Source organism: Micrasema longulum, unplaced genomic scaffold (assembly GCF_059751315.1).
Source record: "Micrasema longulum isolate JH-2025_06_02 unplaced genomic scaffold, ASM5975131v1 h1tg000127l, whole genome shotgun sequence".
NCBI classification, from domain to species: Eukaryota; Metazoa; Arthropoda; class Insecta; order Trichoptera; family Brachycentridae; genus Micrasema; species Micrasema longulum.
In genome coordinates, this window is record NW_028277333.1 from 1333259 (window position 1) to 1356261 (window position 23003).

Genomic DNA, 23003 nt, shown 5'->3' on the forward strand with positions numbered 1-23003 from the left:
CAATCATAAAGCAAAAACAGAGCCCAATAGGTTAGTTGGAATATATACCGTGGGCTCCTCACAATAGCCTTAACTGCGTTTGACTACTCTAGCTATTAGATTCATAGATCTCTATTCATGAGTCTAATTTTAAATGGGTGATTATGTATTTTGATAATGCCTATGTTTGTAATATGAAATTCTTATCAATCGATGAACACCTAAATGGATGCATGTTTTAATATTTTTAAAAGCAAACGAAATAAAATCGACGGTAAATACGCTAAATGACAATTACAGCACTAATTGAGTTATTTGTAGATATATTACCGTATTTTGCGGACCATAGACGCACCCTAATTTTTATACTATGTATAGGCTATTTTTCAAATTTTAAGCTACATCATAGCATCTATGCATATCAGACCAAATGTTGGTGTTTACACCAAGAACCCGTCGAGAAGATCATTAAGTGTTTGTCCACGTAGCCACATATCTTTGAGAACTATTTTCATTATACTATCGAGCTTGGGGAAAGTGTATATAAAATTGAGATGCCTTTTGTTACATAAATACAAAGGATATTTGGCAACGTTCAGCTGGACAACATTGTGTTGGTATTGGTTCAGCCATGACTTCTTCTTGCTAGAAATCCCCAAACTGATTTTTCATTATTTGACACAAAAGTACTTTTGACACACTGTAAATATTTTCATTTGCAAAAAACATTTTTTAAATGTACATGTTTAGATAACACCATTATTTACTTCACACAAAAGGAGTAATGTTGTATAAACATACACATAATATGTTAGAACATATTGTAAATAATAGAGTATAGGACGTCGTATAAGAATACGACGTCCATATAATTAATGGATTTATGTATCACTTATTTTTACAAATTGTAGTTTAGATTTTCCTTATAATCTGTTTTTTGTATTTATCCTACATAACACGAATATTTTTAAATAATCAATGTCTAACCTTAATTATTTTGGAATCGATTAAAAATAAAAATTACGCCCATTTCTCATTTTTTAAATCTTTGACTCCTAGAAAATTCACTTTATGTCACTAAGCCCTTTTGCCTTCGAAATGCACTCAAATTGTAAAAATAAAAATATTCATATCATTTTCATTCTACCACTTTGGTTTCAAGTGTTCAATATTGTTTTCCTTTGTTTTACAGAACGATATTCTTCCTGTCAATAGTGTATGCTTTTGGAAACATTCTGATATCTCTTACAGCAATACCTCCATTGAATATTCCGCTAAGGTAAGTTTTTTATGTATTTATTTATTAACGAAATCATACAGCCTTCTTATAAAACAAGGTACAAAAGAACAATAAAAAAAAATAAGACCAATTACAGATTTCACACTAATTTATTATGAATGCAGGAGGAGGGGGAAAAATAATTGAATTCTTAAAAAGTAAAAATAAAAATATTAAATAAAAAGTACATAAAAAGGAGAGGACATTGTATAGCTACTCTACTTTCCTCCCTCTCTCTCTGCTTCCATGAACATTTAAATATATTTGTCAAAATTCACAACCAACAATAAATTATTAGATGGAGGTAGTAGATATAAGTATAAATTAAGAGTTGAAATCAAAAGTTAAAATTAAAATCAAAAGTAAAAGTTAAAATTAAAATGATAGTTGAAATGAAAGTTACTCGAGTATTATTATCTTTTTGAACGAGTAAAAGCCGTTAAGGCCATCGGGTAACTTTAAAGTAGTGTTATTACCGCAATGCATTTCTATGCGATATGAATATTCGCAAAAGATTTATTCTTATTTTTTCCATTCTTGATGTACATCAAATTTATGATGAAGGTTATCTCAAAATGAAAGCCTACTAATTCTTGATTTATTGTATAAATACTCGTTGCTATAATAATATGTACAAGTGGGCTAGCTAATTAGATGAGGAATCGAATGTCAAATAGCCTCCTTGCCTATCGCATTTACCTACAGTATTTACACCCAACGCTATTCCTGCATCTCTCTCGCCTCATGCCTGACAATTGAGGGCATTGGAAGCAAAGATAGCAAACTCCCGTTTTGGCGTTTTCGAGAAAAATAACAAAAACTGCTACACTAATGCTAAAGAAAGTCTTTATGTTAGAAATGTTATTTTCACTGAACTTAAACTTTAAGATACGAATAAATTAGCTTCAATATAAACACGAATTCAAAAAACTTTCTTAATGTATGGCACGGCCATATTGAGTATTTAAATCTCAAGCATGTCATTGATCAAACAAAATGGCTGATAGATATTGCTGTGTTTGCTTGACACTATTATCAAACCATCAAAAGTATGATTTTAAACTTTATTTGCAACTAAACTCATGATTTTTATAAAAATAATGTTGATAAACCACAAAATGACATCGTAAGCAAAATAAATAATTTTGGAGGTTGCTATCTTTGCTTCCAATGCTCTCAATTATAATATTTTAATGTAATGTAATTCATAGTATGAGTGATTCATTGAAAATGAGCATATTGCATGGCGCGCGGTAAGTGGCAAAGAACATAATACGTTAAATTTAGCATAACTAAAAAAATTATCGAAAATCTAATTACTGTTTGTGTCATAAATCCCAGATGCCAGTCATCTTTTAAAAACTACTCTGAACATCGGATTTTCAGCGTACTCTTCAAAGAATCATCCAATATGACCAATATATAATTATGTAAGATCGTTGAAAAGTAAGTTAATTGTATACATTTTTCAAAATCCTAGTAATTACTTTTTTTCCCCTTAAGTTTAGAATGTTTTTTAAGCATGATACCAAAGGTGGTTATCGTGATACCAAGTTTCAATTTAAATAAATTGAAATTAAAAAATATATATTTGATAAATAAATATGAGTTTGTTTTAATTGTGTTCGAATGTATGAAAATACACATTTGTTTTTTTGGAAATGATATCCGTCACCAATGTCCTCTGCGACTAGCAGTTACCTATGTAACGCATTCTGTAGTTCCAATTTATGGCTGTTTTTTTTTTTTTTAATCCGGAGTTTTTCCCGAAATGGAGCGTGCTTTATGTAAAAAAACTTAAAGCATTGACAGACTAATCTGTCAATGCTTTAAGTTTTTTTACATAAACCAAGGACTTAACGTAGCTCCATGAGAAACATTCCGATTGTGTAATGTCCAATCACAGGGTCGTGGATGTCATTAAGAAGATAATTTCTGGACATGACGTTGTTGTCAAACTTACAGAAAATTCAGGATTTCACGAAAAACCCTATTCGTTTGGTGAACAAAATACTAATTTTTAAAGTAAATTTCCACAGTTTGCAAGCTTTATTCCAATGTAAAACGTTTCATTATCAATTTGAGTATTGTTACAATGCACAAATATAAAAAAAAAACTGTGATCAGTAGTTTGACAAGAGACGGTATTACGTATTACCCGTCGAAAGTTCTATCACGATAAAAAAAACAGCTTGCCTCATCTTAAAGAAAATATGTATTTTTACAAACAGTATTATGTTGAAATTGTGAGTTAATAAATCAAAACAGAATTCACCATTGAGATCAAACAATGTAAAAAACAATACTTGAACATTTCAGTCTAGAATTAAAAATGCAAATATCCTATCTAGTTCCTAAAAAAAAAAAATACTTATTCATTAGTTATCATTAGTTTGATAATATTGTTTATTACAAAATTAAAATATTTTAAATCTAATTGAGAAACTTAATTAACAATAGCAATTCCTAAAGGGTCAAATAAATGAATAGTTGTTTATAAAACTTTGGTAATATGAATTGTATAATTTCAGGGTATTTACTATAATCGGGTTACTGCTGGTTGCTATAGGTACAGGGGGAATAAAACCTTGTGTCTCGGCATTCGGAGGCGATCAATTCCGACTGCCCCAACAAGCCGCCCAACTAGCAACTTTCTTCTCGCTATTTTACTTTGCCATTAACTCTGGAAGTCTGATTTCTACTTTCATAACCCCAATTCTGAGAGTCGATGTTAAATGTTTTGAACAGGACGATTGCTATTCATTAGCTTTTGGAGTTCCTGGTATTCTCATGATCATTTCCATCTGTAAGTATAGAATTATAATAATCGTTTGTTACGTTTGATACTAGCATATAATTGTAAAACTTGTTTTAACCCTAAGATTGAACGTTATACAGTTGTTCGCTGGCAGATTTGTTCTGCGGATTATTTATTAGATATGAGTCCGTGGACATGAGCCCATCGAGCTTTTGCGATTGAGGTGTATTTCGCGAACAAGAATTCGACCAAAGTTGCGAGGCGACGTTTTTGTTCTCACTTTGGTATCCAAAGATCAAGTTATGGTTATCAAACCATTAAAATGGACTTGGGTGCAAAAGTTTAAAAAAATAAGTTCAGTTAGAAATGAATCTCGACCCAGGCCCTTAACTTCCGTTTTGAGTCTGTAAAACGTTAACCGTGTGAAATAATTTTTTTAACGAAATCAGCGCAAATCTGACTGTGAGGTTGCAGCATCTACTGCCATTAAAATTACTTCGGTACACAATATTTTGATGAAAATTTTGAAATTCTATTCCTACAAGCTACAAATCATCCAGCAGTTGAAAGAAAATGATTACATATGGAGGGAAAACTATGCCAGAGTGGTTTTGAAACGATTTTCTACCTCGACGCGTTTGAAGAACATTTTTTCTGTGGCTAGACGTATTTTTACGTTGCAAAGTACGTCAATCAAAAACGAAAGAAAACAACCCGCAAAAAGTTCATCAAAATCTACTTCATAGCTTGAATACCGCTGTTATTTGCGCCGTTACCGGCCGTCAAGTGCATTTGTTTGTAATTGTGAAACAGTGACTTCAAATTAATATTGCACAATGATAGACATTTGTTTTATCCCGGAGCTACAGCAGTATGATGTTTTCAATAACATAATTACATTCCTATATCCAGCGGGATAGAGCCACGGCAAGTCGCTTTGGTGACACAGACTGGTTGCCAAGATCATTTGATCTTACCCCATGCGATTGTCTCTGACGAGACTACCTCATACCTGGCGTGTACAGCAATTCGCCTTTAATAATAATTGCCCTACATAAAAATATTCGCTGTGAGATTGCAGCTATCAGTCCAGATATCTGCGAGCGAATTTTTACCAATTGAGGTCTTGATTGCAAGAGTGTTTGTAACAAAACGGACAGCATCTGAGACAAGTTATTTTTTAACATTATATGTCCACATTATTTCTGATTACCTTTAATATATTATTATAGATTTTTAAAAAAAAATCATGTGTCTAATCTGCCGGCGGACACCTGTATTTAAATACTGTCTTAAAAGAATGTGGCAAACTAAGCACTGCATCAACCTACGTGATATAAAACATATTCGATAAAATGGAAAATTTCTAAATATTCAGTCTGCTGATTATAATTTACGCGTACAGACGTAAAACGCGTTTTCGTTGGTTTGAAATCTTTTTAAATAGTGTTTTTTTGTTGCCGAAATTATATTTTTTTCCATGTCTGGCCTCGGAATCTGCTAATTTTAGGCAATTTATTACATAAGTATGCAAGAAAAAGTCTAAGAAGTATATGCAATTTCAAATGGGTATTATTTTGTCTTTCAGTTGTATTTGTTTCCGGAAAACCGCTGTATACCATAAAAGAACCGCAAGGAAACGTTCTGGTTGAAGTGTCAAAATGTATTGGAGTAAGAATTATTTATACTTATCTATATAAATTTAATAATTGTCAAAAAATAAACTTACTTTCAATTTTACTTAATTAAAAAATACTTAATCGATGAAAGAAGAACACATTATATACCTATTTTACTCCCTCGGAAATACGATTATGGTCGTGTACTACTGGTCTAAATAGTATAAATATTATTATATTGTCAATTTCAAAGGTTGTTAACATTGAGTTAAAGCCATGCTGCTAATCCTTTTAAAAAAAATATTATTATTCACTTGTTTACACCTCTTTAATTCCTTACGTGTGTCCACATAATGTAAATAATTTAATAGTTGGAAAATATTTTTTTAAACTAGGTTTTGGTGGGTCAATCGATTATAAAGATAATAATGAATAATAATTGTCTTAAATTTATTTTTAGAATACCTATGATCTAATTTATGACAGAGAAGAACAATTCACAATTACATTATACTAGCAGAATCTAGTATAATGTAATTGTGTACGGCTATCGCCATTACATGCTAGGAAAATCGTACCTTCGGACCTCCCTTTATCGGCCCTTCAGGCCTCATTTGAATTATAAAAATTTTGAGCACTGTGAAATTTCACCCTTTTGAGCCTCACAATTTATGTTTTGCTGTTAGGAGCAATCTAAATATAATAATGAACCGGGGCTGTGGTCCCGTGACTAGTGTCGCGGATCCAGGGATCAGAAGTCCGAGCATCGCACCACGCTCTACCACAACTTGGTTATCATTTTCTAATAAATAAATAAATAGTTTGGGTAAATCAAAATGAAAAAAATTATAATCTGTTACTCAGAATAACGCTTCGAACACCAACATTGATCAAAAATAATAATTATAATCTGTTACTCAGAATAACGCTTCAAAAATCGTACAGTTATATTAAATATCCCGTTGGTCTCCGTGGTGAAGATGTTAAGACGCTTAACTCACGCATGGAGGGTTTCGGGTTCGACTCCTGATGAGAACACAAAAATTAAATGTGATTAAAGTTACTTTTTCTGCCTATCTGTTTTTTTTTATTTTTCTTATTTACACCACAAACCAAATACTCACTTTTTTCTGTTTTCTCAGCAAGCTACTTTTTCTGCCTGTCTGTTGTTTTTTTTTTTTTTTAATTCACCACAAACTAAATATTCACGTGGTGAATTGTAATACAAAATAGTCAGGCTTGAGAAAAGTCACATTTTGAATTTTCGTATTCCCAAAAACCGCACGTAAATATGTCTTATATAAATATTATTTTATAAGCAAAATAAAATCATTAAAATAACTGCTTTTATTGCTTTCACTACTGCCATCTTGCGGCCGATCTGTTAATGTTAAAACATATAAGCTAAGATTTTTGTTTTTTTTTTTTTTTATTAATTGAAAAAAAAACTGTTTTACCAGAATTTATATAAACATTTTATCTGCCATTTGAAACATAAAAAAAACATTTACACGTGTGAGGATCCGATCGCTAGGCGTTTCATTTATGGTACATTTATGTACATTTATGGTGGGGTGAGGAAGATGGTCTGAAGTCGAGGGTCTGCGGCTGAGTTTGCCTACGTTGACCGGACGCCCAGCGGCCCAGGGCAAAATGGGCCCGTACAGAGAGAGGACAGACGTAATCAATCATTTCTAGAGTAATAATATGTAGAACACATTGCTAGCCAGTTTTTTAATATTTTTTTCATAATTATTTGTATGATTCATTCAGTTTTTCTGTAAACGTAATTTATTAATTTTAACTAACAGCATACAAAAAAATAATGACATTAATAAACAATTAATATTTTTATTGATGGGTTCATTATATTAATTTCTCTCAGCACGCTGTATCTCGAAGAGGAAAGGTCAAGAAACAAGAAAGCAGAGATCACTGGCTCGACTACGCCGATGACAAGTTTAGCCCGTTACTGATTAACGACATAAAGGCTGCTCTAAGAGTCCTTTTGCTTTTCGTCCCACTTCCTGTGTTTTGGGCCCTCTTTGATCAACAAGTAAGTGACATTTAAAACTTTGTAGACAATTATCAACAAAAAAAAATTAACACGTTTTTGTATTGAACATATCAATCAATTCTTTTACCACAACAAATATAAAAAAAAAAAAAATGATCTTGTTTAAGCATATAAAATGGTAAACAAATATAGATATAATGTTATTTGTCGAACATTTCCATTTTATGACTTAATACTATGATACTTTTATTATAAAATAAAATCATTGTGAAAATTTAATTCTAGGCATTTACAGGGCTTATCTATTTATTATATGTACGGCCTAAGCCAATTACAACAGTTACATGAAGAAACGTATGTACAAGAAACTGAACAAAAAGAACATAAAACAATGTAGCAATCACAGACAAGGGCAATAAAATAATGGTATACAATATATTCATGAACACGATAAACATATAAGACTTCGAACTAAACCATGACAATACATCTTCATCTCACACTGTTTTAGTGGAGAAGAGATCTACCAAAGGCCATAAGATCTATCCCAAAGAATTCCAGGTTATGTGACGAATTGACTAATCTACATACATATTCTGGACATTGGGGCATAAAAACAGAAGTTGCTCTTAAAATATTTCATAAATAGCAGATGTTGACTTGAATTTTTTCTTATTGTAACGGAGATGGGACATCACTTATAGCATTAAGTATTTTGAAAATACATATAAAGTCCATCTCAATTTTGATCTTTTATTGACGAAACCATTAAAAGAGAAATATTTTTTTGTTGAATCGTGTAGGGTTTTTGGTCCCGAGAAAGATATTATTTTACATTTGTCAATGTTAAGTTAAAGACAATTGATGTCGCACTATTCATTAAAACAATATCAATATAATACCCTGTTGAAAAAGAAAGACAATCATTTGAAGATTTGCTAAGTTTAAGTATTTTATTCTCATCAACAAAAACCTGAGTTTTGTGTTTCTAAAAACATTGACAATATCATCATAATAATATTAAACAATAATGGAGCAAGGTGGGCTCCTTGAGTTACACTAGAAGTAACAGTGATTAGAGAAGATAAAAAATTACTAATTTGAATCAGCTGTTTTTTTTCCACTTAATACCTGATATATGTTAATAAAGGATCTCTTATACCAGTAACTTGTAATTTAGCCAGAATAATTGTGTGATTGACTTTATCGAAAGCTTTAAAAAGTCTGTATTAAAGACATCAGCCTGAAGATTGTCTTTAAGAGCACAAGTGATAGCAGTAGTATAAGAAAGAAGATTAGTTGTAGTGGATTTGGCAGCTCGAAAACCATATTGTTAATCAATGAATACGTTTTAGGAAACTTGTTTTTTATTTGTTGTATTGGATTCAAATATTTTAGGAACAAAGGATAACATAGATATAGGTCTATAGTTTTTGACATTGGGCTTTCTCCAGACTTAAAAGTTGGTCTGATATGCGAAGTTTCCAAGAATCAGGTAATGCGCCACAAGAAAAAGACAAGAAAGATTTTACACAAGATACAAATGGGCATGGAAATTATAAATTTGCATTTAGCAATAATTCTGGTTTACCATCATGACTAATACATTTTTTCCTGCTTAATTTGTTTGAACAATAAAATACTTCATCAATAGATATTTTACACTAAGATCTACGGTATCTATATAATACAGGGAAGAGTTATTTGGAGCATAGGAAATATTGTTGTTAGAGTATACACTTTCAGAAGGTTTTTTTGCTACAAATTCTAAAACTCTTTGGGATTACGGGTTAGTTTTTGTTCCGTATTTTCAATAAATGTCTTTTATTTTTTACCACTTTCGATTTGCACAATTCTCTAGGGTGAGAAAATTAACGATAATGTAGTAAATTACCTGTCTCTTTATATAGTTTATGAATTATTATTTTTTTCAATTGTTTCAGTTCAATACTGAACTAATACGGGATTTTAAGTTTGAAAATCTTCCCTTTTTGTATAAAAAGACCAATGACTTGAGACAATATCAAATCATTAAATTTATTTACAGCTTCATTTATATTCATGTTACTAAAAATACAGGTGCAGTCAATCTGAGAGAGAAGTGATTTAATTCCTGGATAGTATTCTTTATCAAATTTATGGTGATAAGAGGTAATGAGTGGTGATTGAACAATATGTAATTTGACATAATCTGTATTGATAGTGGTGGGTGATAGTCGTCAATTGGTAATAAATGGTTACTGGATTTTTTTACAATGGTATTGAGTCTGCTGCTGAAGATAAGATCTAAACAACTTCCAAAACATATTACAACAGAGATGAAGAACATTTAAGAGAAGGTAATATAGAGGTCTAGGCATCTACAGGGCTTATGACCTGTCAATAGCTGGTTTAAGTGGCCACTTCACACACTGTGTAACATTCACCATTCTGCCTACATTTGAACATCTATATTCCTTCAATTCTTTCATCTGTTGATGTTTGTGAAGTTAAAGAGCTGAAACCTTTATTTATCTGCCGTTCAAATATAGGCAGAATGGTGAATGTTACACAGTGTGTAAAGTGGTCACTTAAACCAGCCATTGACAGGTCATCAGCCCTGTAGATGCCTAGACTTCTATATTACCTTCTCTTAAACGTTTTTCATATCTGTTGTAATATGTTAATATAAACAGCTCCCCAGGGAGTTGAATCCAGTCCTTGTCTACAAAAATTTGGACAAACTCAAAATATTGTTGATTATAAATTACAATAAAAAAACGTAATTAATCCAATCAACCTAATAATCATTAACATTATAAACAATAAAAAACTAAAATAATCATAAAAAACATAACCAATAAATATAGACCAATAGAACAACTTTCATAAACAGTACACACATTGTGTATATCTGAACCAAGCTTGTAAATAATTGTAGGTATCCAAAACAATGCGTGGTTTCACATGTCGATCTCAAAAAATTAAATATGTACTTACTTATTTTCTTAATTATTAAAGGGATCGCGATGGACTTTCCAAGCCACCAGAATGAACGGGGAAATCGGCAGTTTTGTTCTCAAACCAGATCAGATGCAAGTCGTCAACCCACTCCTTATATTGATATTCATTCCATTGTTTGAGTGGGTAAGTCAATCTTTTGTGAAATTTGTCTACCTAGTGTATAACTGTCCCAAATCCAATTTTTAGGTATTTTTTTTGTAATGCATAATAATGATTATACGATTCCCTTAAGAAATGCTTTAATAAAATACTGTCAAATTATGTTTAGTTCAATTTTGCAATTTTCAAACTTTGCTCTTCTCACCAACAAGGGTGCACTGTATTCAGGAAGGCGGTTTTCAAAAACATATCCAATGACAATTGATATTATTTTAATATTACCAAAAATCTAGTAAAAAGAAATAAATGGGTAGAAATTATAAGGAATTTAAGTAAATATTTTGATTGGGATTTATAAAAAACTAATATTGTTCAAAAATTTAATTCAATTAAAAAAAAAACCTTTTTTTGCACTAAAAAATAACATTTTCCAATTTTTTACCTATTTTTTACTTTCTCGTCGAATGCAACCCAGGTGATGGATAACGAATAATTTACGCTCCTGACTTTTTTATTTATTTAATCAATTTAAGATTTTAATAGCTATACATATGCTCGTGGCAAATATCTACATTTCGCTGAAAACCGCACGTAAATCACACCAGTAGTTATTCAGTCCATCGAGGATACGCATACAAACATTGCCTTTTATATATATATATATAGAAGATAGATAGAAGTCGCTACAGCAGCGGTTGATGTCTCCGGCAAAGGTTCTTCGTCAAAACTATTTTCAAATTCTTGTTGCGGTAGAAAATCATATGATGAAGTAGCTGTAGTTAGTTTTTTTTCCTTCCTACATTTTGCGTTGCAAGAACACTTTATCTTCCCCTATCTTCATTCTTTCGAGGCCATCTACGTATGCGATATCAAATAAGTTATCCAAATCCATTTGTAATTTTTCCACCCGCCATTTGTGAATTTCTTGGGATTTCGAACTATTTTTTTGAACATCTCGTGAAATATTATTAAGATCTAGAAGTATTCTTGTTTTTTCTCAGAAAATAATGCACTCACGAATAATTAGATTAGCACTTTTACTGGCAGTCAATTTAACATAACGAGTATTAAAAAACAGCACCCCAAGAACTTGTCGATTTGATGGTAATTTTTCACCTGTTATTTGGTGGTTTTCCACCCCGACTAAGAATATACTTTTTTGATCACTTCACAATTTAACCGACATTTTATTCAAATTAAATCAACCGTGTTGATATCACAACTAATTGGATTTGAATTACAGCAAAGTGAGTGCGTGCCGCCCGCGCGCAGCAACTTATAAAAACATGTTTCGATACAAGTGGGCACGGGTTACTGTGCTCCAAATGAACTGAAATTTGTTGTGGAGGTGATTTTCTTGTTTTTTATATATATATATATTTGGGCCCCTGTATTTAGTAGCCTTACGTGTCATGTACAAGGCTAAGGTACTCGGAAAAAATCATTTTTGTTTGTCTTGGAAATGGGATGTTCGATCACTGATTTTGGTTTATTACCTTTATGAGTTCAAGAACAATGGCGCGTGATAACTACTTTTTACTACAGTGTGGATATCTGTTAAGGATATTCCATCTTTCCTGCATTCTGCTTCAAGATTATGGCGTTGCAAACTGAAAAATGGTCACTGAAATAACAGATGTTCGATACTTTGTGAAGAAATATCATCGCATGGACAATAGTCATCATCCCTTAATTTAAACCTATATAGATAACTTCTCAAAGCTCCGTGTCCGGTAAAAATTTGGGTCGTTTCGAAAGTACTTTGGTGATGATGACGGAAGTTTGCTGCATCAGCCAGCGTTGGGAAAAACATTTTAGTGATTTTACCTATAGAAGAAGCACGGTAATGATCCTCCTAACGCTGCTGCGTATTTTGTTTTATACAGCGTTTAGCAAAGCTAAGGGGAAATTCTGAGAAGAAAGGTGCCGTTCTTTTACAAGTTGCGGCTCTTGCTCGTTTATCCGCTCTCTCATTTCCTACAATACCAGCATGTCCTCTTATCCAGCATATTTGAATGTTCATCCCTCTTAGTTTTAGATGCTTAATTTTACTCTGAATATCTACAATGAATGGATTTACCGACCGAGTATCCGTTATAGCTTGAACGCCCGAACGACAATCTGATAATATTTTTACAATAACCCATCTTTCTGGTGGTTTTTTTAATAACCATTCGAGAGCTTCTCGTATTGCGAGTAGTTCAGCCTGGAAAACTGAGCAGAAATTATTTTATTTAAATGTTCTGCCTGGTAATTCTTTATCACTCTCAAAAGGAACGAATTCCGCTCCCACTTTGCCGTCGAGCAGGCTACCATCCGTAAAGATTCTAATTTCATTGGGAGCATAAGGAGATATATCTTTGTCAAGTAAAAGAATACTTTCGGGAATTCTTTCGCACGGGTGAGGTAAATCGAAATAGTTTGCAGTTCCTTGATACTTGCGATCATCTGGAATGGAATACAGCTTACCAAATTTCTTGACATTATAAATGTCCTTCCTTTCTTGAATTTTAAGGTCTAACGGTGTAAACCCTGTTAGAGCTTGAGCAGAGATGAGTGAAATAGTTCTGTATTTTCTACAAGATCTTATGGCAAATTGTCTTTGTAAGCTGTCAAGTTTTTTCTAATTGCATTTCTTTTTTACCGCTTCACCCCATAAGTTGGCCGCATATGTAACAAGAGGTTCAATAGCACCATAATATATTTGCTGCATTACCGCAGGAGAGCACCCCCATGTTGGTTTTGCTGCTCTCACAAGCATTCCAGAAAGATTGGCAGCCTTCTTGCAGACGTTATCCACATGAAGTGACCAGTTGAGATGCTTGTCTACAGTTACACCTAATACCTTAATAGAGTCAGCAAGAGCTAGCTTTACACCGTTCATGAATAAATTAGGAAGAGTTTCTTTTCTTATGGTTACTAACATCGCTTTTGTTTTTTCCTCTGAGAAGTTAAGTTTAACCTTTTTTCCCCAATAAGCTATTGTCGAAAGGGCACAGTTTGTTCTTTCTTCGGCTTCAGACATAAGTTGAGCTCTGACTGTCAGAAAAACATCATCAGCAAACGCTTGTATTTCGATTCCATTTCCAAAATCTATTTGTAAAAGATCGTCCAAAATTATATTCCAAAAGCTTGGACCACAAACTGAACCTTGAATACATCCTTGTGAAGTCTTCTTGTGTTTAGTTATATCTGCGTGTGTTAGTTTTGACCTTTCTATTTTCAAGATAGCCGATAACTAGTTCCAAAATATTTTTAGGGCAGTTTTTTCGACGTAGTTGACATATTAAGAATGGCCACCAAGCATGATCAAAGGCTCCACGGATGTCCAATGAGACAGCTATGACGATTTGGCGGTTATTTTTTCCTTCATTTATAGAGCTGATGGCTGCATTTAAGGCGTCTTCAGTAGACTTCTGGGGTGTGAAACCATATTGTTTTGGGCTTAGCTTTTTATTAAGATGCCAAGAAATTCTTTCAATCATAAGTTTCTCCAAAACCTTTCCAAAAACTGGAATGAGCCCAATAGGTCTATATGATTTAACATCGTTTTTCTCGACTTTGCCAGGTTTTGGTATGGCAATAACATTAGAGCACTTCCAACAGATAGGAAAGCAATGAAGTCGTAAACATGCGTTGTACATTTCTAAAACTTCATTTTAAAATAGTTCTGTAACCTTGGTGCATATATCTAATGTAAAGTAGTCATTGCCCGGTGCTTTTTTGGGGCTCATATTCCGTAGTATATCAACTATTTCTTGTTTGGTAAATAGTGGGTCGTCTGGTTCAATCGATGAAAGTTGAGCTTCGTTTCTTATTTCAGAGTGCAGCACTAATTCTGAGATAGCGTCATCGTCTGGAAAAAAAAGGTTCCAAAAGACCCTGCACCTGATTTTCTTGTTTGTTGTTTTAAAGTTTTTATGTTTAGGTTAAAAGGATCGGTGATGTTGAAAAATTATTTTCCAGAGGGGAAGTTTTCAACTCGGACAAGGATGAATATCTATTTTATTTTCGAAAACACATCTTATATACCGTCGGCGCTGCGTGCCCTACCATTTACCCCGCCGTGCGAGCCTAGGCCGTCGCATACCGCGCGGAGAGAGAGAGCGGTAGAGAAAAATGCCCGCCTGCTCTATCCGTATATGCGCGTTTCCCCCTCCAACTCTCACGACAGTCTAGCGGCGGCAGCGTAGTGCGAAACAATTCGTATTCAAAAGTCCTTTGCTAATTTATTTAAACTAAATACCTATTCTAAATGCCTCGGTATGGAAAAAGCACCCCCCGTAAGTAACAAATATTAGTCTTTATTGGAGGGCAGCACATTTTCTAACACATACCGAGGTCCTTCATTCTAAGTACATGATCTAAAGCGATGGCGGTCCCTGGAAAGGCCGTTTTCCTTGTTGGCGGCCTCCGTGATGTAGTGGTCAAGATGCTTGACTAACGCACGGAAGGTTCCGGGTTCGATTCCCGGTGAGAACACAAAAAATAAAATATTATTTTTCTCAAGCCTGGGTGCTCTGTGATGTAATTCACCACTGTAATTAGGCCTCCTGGCCTGTTGTGGTGCAAAAAAAAAAAAAAACATGTATGCATATATATAAATACAGGTATTTCTCGAGAGTAATCAAGTTCATTCGTAACTAACTTATTGTTCTAAGTATACTTTAGTATATTTAAAAGTTTTCATCTAGACCTCATTAACTTTGTTTAATATATTTCAGGTCATCTACCCAGCAATGAAATGTTGCAAGTTTGCTACAAAGCCACTTCAAAGGATGGTTCTTGGCGGAGTATTAGCTGCGCTTGCATTTATTATTTCAGCCATTGTTGAATTAGAACTTGAGGTATTAAAACAAGATTGTATTTTTTAAATTATTACTTTCACATTTTGATATTTTAATTTCTATAATTTTGCTTGTATCCAGGAGGGTGAAGAATACAGTTCTGTGTGTGACTAACTAGAACCCTAGATGAGTGTTTTCTACTCCATGGCTTCTCCTAGGTAAAAAACCCGAAAAAAGAAATCATGTGGAGATAAGTAGGTACGCCTCGAACTGAGGTGGTTGTTGGCACATTCGCCTACCATTCTTACGGTCCTAGGTTCAATTCCTGGCAGGGTCAAATAAATATTAATTTAAAGGTGGTTCACTGCAATATTTCAATGCCACCAGACTGACACCTGAAGCGTGAGACTGATCACCTTACCTTCATGTAACAGATGATCAAGATACGCTGCATTTGGTTTTTAAATACTAGAATCATTCATTCACAAATCATTGACTAATTTTAATTTATTGGGACACAATCCCAGCTCCATGGGACTAAAGTCATCTGTTGAGTTGAGACGAATACTACAACAATATAGTAGGACAAAACATCATTAAGAAAAAATAATGCATGGCTCATCAATACAGAAAGAACGAAAACAAAGAGAAGCATTTGATTTACATGACATAACCAACTTAAATCTTAACTTTTAAAAAATAAAATTTCTTGATCTAATGTAATGCAAATAAAAAAAATTATAACGTTTTGATTAAAAATTATTTTCATAAAACTTTATTGATTATTACAGAAAACATATCCAGTATTACCCTCTGAAGGAGTGAGTCAGTTGCGCATATACAATGGCTATATCTGCGACTTTAACCTCAATAGTGATAATCAAGTGTTATTCAATAACACGATCATCAAGGAGTTGAGCACATTTGAAGATAAATATGTTCCTACATCTGGGGTGAAAAATTTCAATTTCCGCATTACTAGTGATAGTCCCAAGTGTAAAGATTATAGTTATAGAAGCACTATAAATTTGAAGGATAAAACAGCCATCTCTTATTTCATCCAAGAAGTTGACGGTCAAATAAGACTGACGAGGTTCGAAGATGACAGTGACAAAACATCTAAAGGATATCCTGCAATAAGGTATGTTTAGTATCACACCATTAAAAACATCGGTATAAATTTTTATATTCTATTCATTAGGAACTTTCCTTTGTTAAATGTCCCCTGTCTAGAGGATATGCGGAGGAAAGCGGTTTCCCTCTCTTGTCACTCTCTCACAGGTGCCTCCCTGAGTACTGTGCGAAAAAGACAACTGCATGTGTCGGACTGATTATGCCTATCTAAAATTGAAAAAACTGTGGTCTCACATTCTCATTTTTCCAACCCCAATACTAAACCGATTTTGTTTTTTTTTTTTTTAAGAAATAGTATCCGAAAATAATGTTTTGTGTCGGCACGTTTTGCTTTTTAAAAAAAATAGTTATCATATTTGTAATCAGTACGTCCGAAGACGGCAGAAAAAACTAGGCCCCTTTAAGAATTTTTAGATGGTCTTAACTCCAATAAAATACAATTTATCAACAAAAAAAATGACAGAGGCACACCAGTACTGTGTTAAAAGTTTAACACTCTAGTGCCATAATCCAGAGAGAAAATATGGGAATACTTTTGTAAGAACAAAAGTTGGACCGCACATCTTCTTAAGAGGACTGAATGTAATAACATCTATTGAATTTTGTATACCAAAATTGTGCACAAAATAACACTGGGAAACATACAAGACGACGACATAATATTAGTCAAAAATGCTGACATACATAAATATAACACCAGACAACAAAAACACTATCATATTGAAAAAGCAAAGACAAACACAGGACAGTAAAAAATACTACATAATGGACTTAAACACTACAACGACCTACCTTACTACTTGAAAACTTTTAATGGAGACAAATTTAAAATCAATCTGAAAAAGCACATGATGACTGAACTAACTAGACTAGACGAGACATAAAATGACTAGACAATATTAAATTTCTAATATAACCCTAACGGGTTTTTTAAAATTGTAAATAAATTTTTAAAAAAACTAAAGAAACATACATTACAAAACCATTTAGCAAACATTTAACCAAATAAAAATAAAAAACTCTTATGCTAATATTATTTCCCTCAAAACATACAGTGAGAAACTCTAGCCTGTACATATATTATTAATGTATAAATGTGCTCGGTACCTGAATATTATTTGAATCTTTTAACATTCTTTAAAAAATACAGCTTGTCAATGTTCTTTAAAAGTGATAACATTATGTAATATTCTTGAGATATTTTATACATTCAGAAATAAATAATTACATAATAATATAATATTGCCTATTTATACCGTACAAGTTTTTTGTTTTCATTTCCAGAGTTTTAAAGAATTTTATTAATGATGTAGAAAGTACGGACACAATAATAAAAGACAGTTCATCGGGTGAAGAAGTCCTAAGGATAAATTCTACAAACATTGAGAGATATGATATACCACCAGCCAAATATGACATATACATTGGTGATAAACTTTTACAAAACAACATTAAATTTGATTTGGGAGGTGTTTATGTTTTAATCCTAAATAAACAAAACGTTGATCCTGTAAGTAAAACCACAATATCTTATTAAAATAAAGTTGTGCAATCTTGATTTAACTATGTTTTTATGTTGTGTACCGAGAAAAATTTGTACTTTTTCTTAATACGATTTTTCCTTTGATTTTTTTTAATGGACAGCGTGCTCTGAACTATATTGGAAATCCCAGGTTTCAATCCTGGCAATTAAAATAGTAAGCTTTTATAGAAATATTTTATGGTTTCTCAGGACTGGCACCAAGAATAAAATAATAATTTGCCATTTTACTTGTATTATTTCATGGGGTAAATTACTACAACTAGGTAACTTTCAAATTGGCGTTTTCGAGTAACCCACTAAAACGTCGACTACCGGTTAAACATTAACTTTTCAACTCAAGTATGCAGTACCATGGAATAAACTCTCTTAAAAATCGCAGAATAATGTTAAACCAGTTATTTTTATTCAAATTAATAAATAACAAAATTGATTCTCCTAACCTACTTGAAAGACTTCCATTCCGTGTGCTATCTAGACCGACAAGACAAAATCTTCTGTTTTACACTGAAAACGCGTCAACAAACTATTTTAAGCAATCTACAATACCTAGAATATGCGACCAATATAACAATATATTTACCGAGGCTGATATTTTTTGTAACAATGTACTCGTATGTAAATTTAGGTAAAAAATTATAGAAATTTTGAGAGAAGCAGATATATAACTTTATTATTATTATTATATACATATTTTTTCATTTCGTTTCTTTTACATTTATTATATTGAACATAACTTAAATTATTGTATTAAGTGTAAACAATTTTTTTGGTGTGTGCATGAGTTTCTTACACTAATATACAAAGAAGTTAACAACATATGTGTGCATACTGTTTGTTTACCTAATAAAATAAATAAAACCACATATTATTTGTATATTTTACCATAAATGCTACAAATAGATATGTCGTGATTTATTCCAATCATATTATGAAGATTTGAATGACTTGTCTATTTGTAAATTTGATTTTAGTGGGTAACTCACAAATGCTGATTTTGAAGTTACCTAGTAGTAGTAATTACCCCGCCATTTTAAGATAGACCGGAAGTTTATAGTGGTCATAAGTCCACACCCTGTAATTTAATTGTAGAAAAGGGAATGATGAAAGATGGTTTTAATGTGATCCCCCTTTGATTTACAGGTTATGAAAATAGAAATAATAGCACAACCCAACTCTGTACATATGCTTTGGCTTTTCCCTCAATATATTATTATCACGATGGCGGAGGTAATGTTCTCGGTTACTGGATTGGAATTCTCCTTCACCCAAGCCCCAATCAGCATGAAGTCGGTACTGACTGCAGGATGGCTCCTGACTGTGGCTTTCGGAAACTTGATTGTTGTCATCGTAGCGGAGTCTAAGGGTTTCGAGAGTCAGGTGAGTCACAAATAAATCAATCGGATAGATTAAAATCGTCTACAGATATAATTCTCGGCAAAATTTAATTTTAATAAAAATAAATAAAACAAGACATTTTCTCCTAACCTTTGTCACCTCTTCAATACTATGCGAGACCAGGTTTCATAAATGATATCGGTATCATCAAACTAGTGTCAGGATAAACAAATCATATTATTGTACAAATCAAGGCCGGGATTTAATATGGACTTTAATAAGTTTTTGCTATTTCCCGTCAGACGGTATTATCTTAGCCTTTTAACATCGGGTAATACTACAGCCAACTTCATCATGAAACTCCACCATTAGGCTTGAAATGACAGTACCCATTGATATTATATTAATACATAGACAAAAGAGCACATAGAGCAAAATAGGTATTTTAAAAAGCAGTGACACGAAAACTTATCCACAGATACTGAGTTTGTTAACCAGTACTGCATTCAACGATAATGTATATGCTAATAAAAATTAGAGGATACTCATTTTTGATACATAAAAAAGTTTGTATTTTAACAATCAACATTGGTTTTCGGTGAATCCCAATCAGATTGTTTCCTTAAATTTCTTATAATTTTCACCCATTTATTTCTTTCCACTGGATTTTGGCGAATACAAAATTGATATTAACTCATATTTATTATATTTTAAAAACGCATTTCCATCAGTGCAACTATGTAACAAAGAAGAGCTTCGCAATTGCGACGTTAGGCGTAGTTTGACGTTTACATTTTTTAAACGAAGAAAGGGTTGTGGTCCTGTGGCTAGAGTCTCGGACTCACGGACGAAAGGTCCATGGTTCGAATCCCACTCTACTCCAACTTGATTCCCATTTTCTAACGGTGATTTATTTACAACTCGTTGAAAATGGCCGTAAAAATTAAATATTTGGGTAAATCATAAGAACGCAAATATTTCTTTTCTTTAAAAAAATAAAATATTTACATTTTTTAATTTAAATATTCATTGTTTCAAGCTTTGTCTTCACCAGACATTGCTCCTTCCGATTACCATATGTTCCGATTGATGACTCATGGTCTGACTGAGCAGCACTTCCATTCTTATGAAGGTGGCCAAAAATGCCTCCATTCGTGTATAACCTCAAAAGATGAGTCATTCTTTCTAGATGGTACTCATTCAAATACCGAAGTCAACAAGACTTTCAATGACATGTTCTAACTAACTACTACTAATTAATTAACTGCACTATTTTTTTAATAATAAAGCATTAATTTTCACAAAAAAAACTGCAAGAACTTATTCAAGTCCCCAATACTATATTACAATTCATAAATTCAACTTATTTACAATTGCATAGTAGGCAACTTTCGCATTTTCAAGGTAAATATTATTATATTGGTATAAAATTAACATGTATTTAGCCTCTCATAAGTCAGACTTTATCACTGGTAAACCTTAAAAATAAATTACTTTGATAACCAACAAGGCCTTATGGTCAATAAACCAAAGAATAAAACATAATCAAGAGATTTTATTTATATTTTAAACTAAATCATTAACTGTGAAGTTTTGTCAAAAAATACTTATATAAAATATCAGGTGTTGTGTAAAAAGGAGTTCAAAGCACATTTTAATTATTATAACTTATAGTTTTAAGAAAGTGATAACTCAAATAAGTATTTTTGGTAACTATCTTATTCTTTTCAGGCAAGTGAATTCTTCCTCTTCGCTGGACTCATGTTAGTGGACATGGTCATATTCTGGATTATGACCTTAAAATATAAATATGTTAATGTAAGTGAAAGTGAAAGTGAGAAAGAGGATCTGCCTATGCCTGTTACAACACTTGAAAAAATTGGAATAGACAACACTGAATTTAAAAATGATTAAAAAGTATTTACATTAAGAAATGACCATTTCTAAATACATACATATATTGTCAATGTACATAAATATTGTTATAATTAAAATTGGTTTAAATATGTGTACTATATTAGAATTTTTATCGCAATAGTCATACATGATTACATATAGCAAATTGAATAAATAATAAACCATTCCTACTACACGTTTATTAAAAATTAATTAAAATTTCTAGAAGATTAAATTTTCAATCATATAAGAGAAGAGAAACTAATTTATCAAAACAAATTTACTTGGATAAGTTGTAAATAATATTCTATTATAAAGTATTTTAAAATACCTTCAGATTAAAATGGTGAATAATAAAATACCATAAGAAAAATATTCTACAATTTGTTTTTATTATTATATGTGAAAACTTGATCAAATACTGTTTGCCTTAGTATAGAAATTAAGAACTGACAAATAAGACTAATGACAGAAGGTTATCTTTGGTTTAGTCAATATTGAATTTAACTACTTAAAAATTTTGTTTTTAATGACCAAAAATTATTGAAAATCCTAAACTACTGAAAAAATTCACTGAATTAAACAAAATATTAAAGTCACAATAAAGTATTACAAAACATACACATATGTAAAAAATATTTTTTTGTTGATTAAAAGAGTAAGACGATTTGGCTAAAATTATTTTGTTTTTGTATAAAACATACTTTTATAGATTTTTAAGTGATGCAACATTGTTGTTAGTGAATAAATTTATTAATACAGATATATACTTTATATACCTAGGTATGTATGTGCAATATGTATTATTTTGTATTTATAACAAAATCTTGAGTCTCCATTTACTTGGTAATTGAGAAATGGCTAAACATATATACATTCATGTTATAGAATACACTATTTTTCAAAAAAATCAAACATCTTTCCTTTTTTTTAAAGAATGAATGTCGTGTAATCTTAACATAATGTTAGCCGAGTAGTATTGCTAAAAAATAAAATCCAGAGGAGAGAGATCCTCATGCCATATTTTAAAATAATTGTTCTGGTATGGATAAGAAATTAAATTGATTTAAACATTAATTATTGTAAAAATCCCAACTGTTCTACACAAATATAATTACTTCGAATTGAATAAAAATATAATAAACAATTGGTAGGTTTATAATAAAAGTATTTTATAATTCAATTTGCAGGGTTTTTTGTCAATAAAAATCAAGAGATTGAGATAAGAATGAATATTTATTCAATAAAAATGAAAGCAAGATAGCATAATATATTTACTTTATATAAAATAAGGGCTGGTATACAGAACTAATGACGAACACATTCAGGAAGAATCACAATGGTATTTTAGGGAACTGAAATTCCCCTTCCACGCCAAAAGTCGGTGTTTGCTCGTTCTGATTGTTGTTTGTGTATTGAAGTCTATATTATTGATTACAATGCGGAATGTCTTAAAATATTATAGTAGAAAGGTTGTAGAACCTACTGTGAAGAAAAAACATTGAAAAAAACAAAATAAATTGAAAAAAAGAGTTGCTACAATGACAGATACAT

At 31.9% G+C, this 23003-nt stretch overlaps 1 protein-coding gene across 3 annotated transcripts in view; it reads left to right on the forward strand.

Moving 5' to 3' along the window:
• The window catches only part of LOC148284360 (peptide transporter family 1-like), an 87267-nt gene extending 65140 nt beyond the window's left edge, over positions 1–22127 (forward strand). For all 3 annotated transcript variants that reach the window (XM_088240973.1, XM_088240989.1, XM_088240981.1), the window contains 10 exons: positions 1172–1258; positions 3790–4064; positions 5605–5687; positions 7521–7691; positions 10653–10778; positions 15479–15601; positions 16333–16682; positions 17960–18185; positions 19359–19595; positions 21285–22127. In XM_088240973.1, the coding sequence (XP_088097099.1) occupies positions 1172–1258; positions 3790–4064; positions 5605–5687; positions 7521–7691; positions 10653–10778; positions 15479–15601; positions 16333–16682; positions 17960–18185; positions 19359–19595; positions 21285–21467 (1861 nt within the window). In that variant the 3' untranslated portion in view covers positions 21468–22127. The remainder of the gene's footprint in view (positions 1–1171; positions 1259–3789; positions 4065–5604; positions 5688–7520; positions 7692–10652; positions 10779–15478; positions 15602–16332; positions 16683–17959; positions 18186–19358; positions 19596–21284) is intronic.
• The last annotated feature ends 876 nt before the right edge of the window (positions 22128–23003 follow it).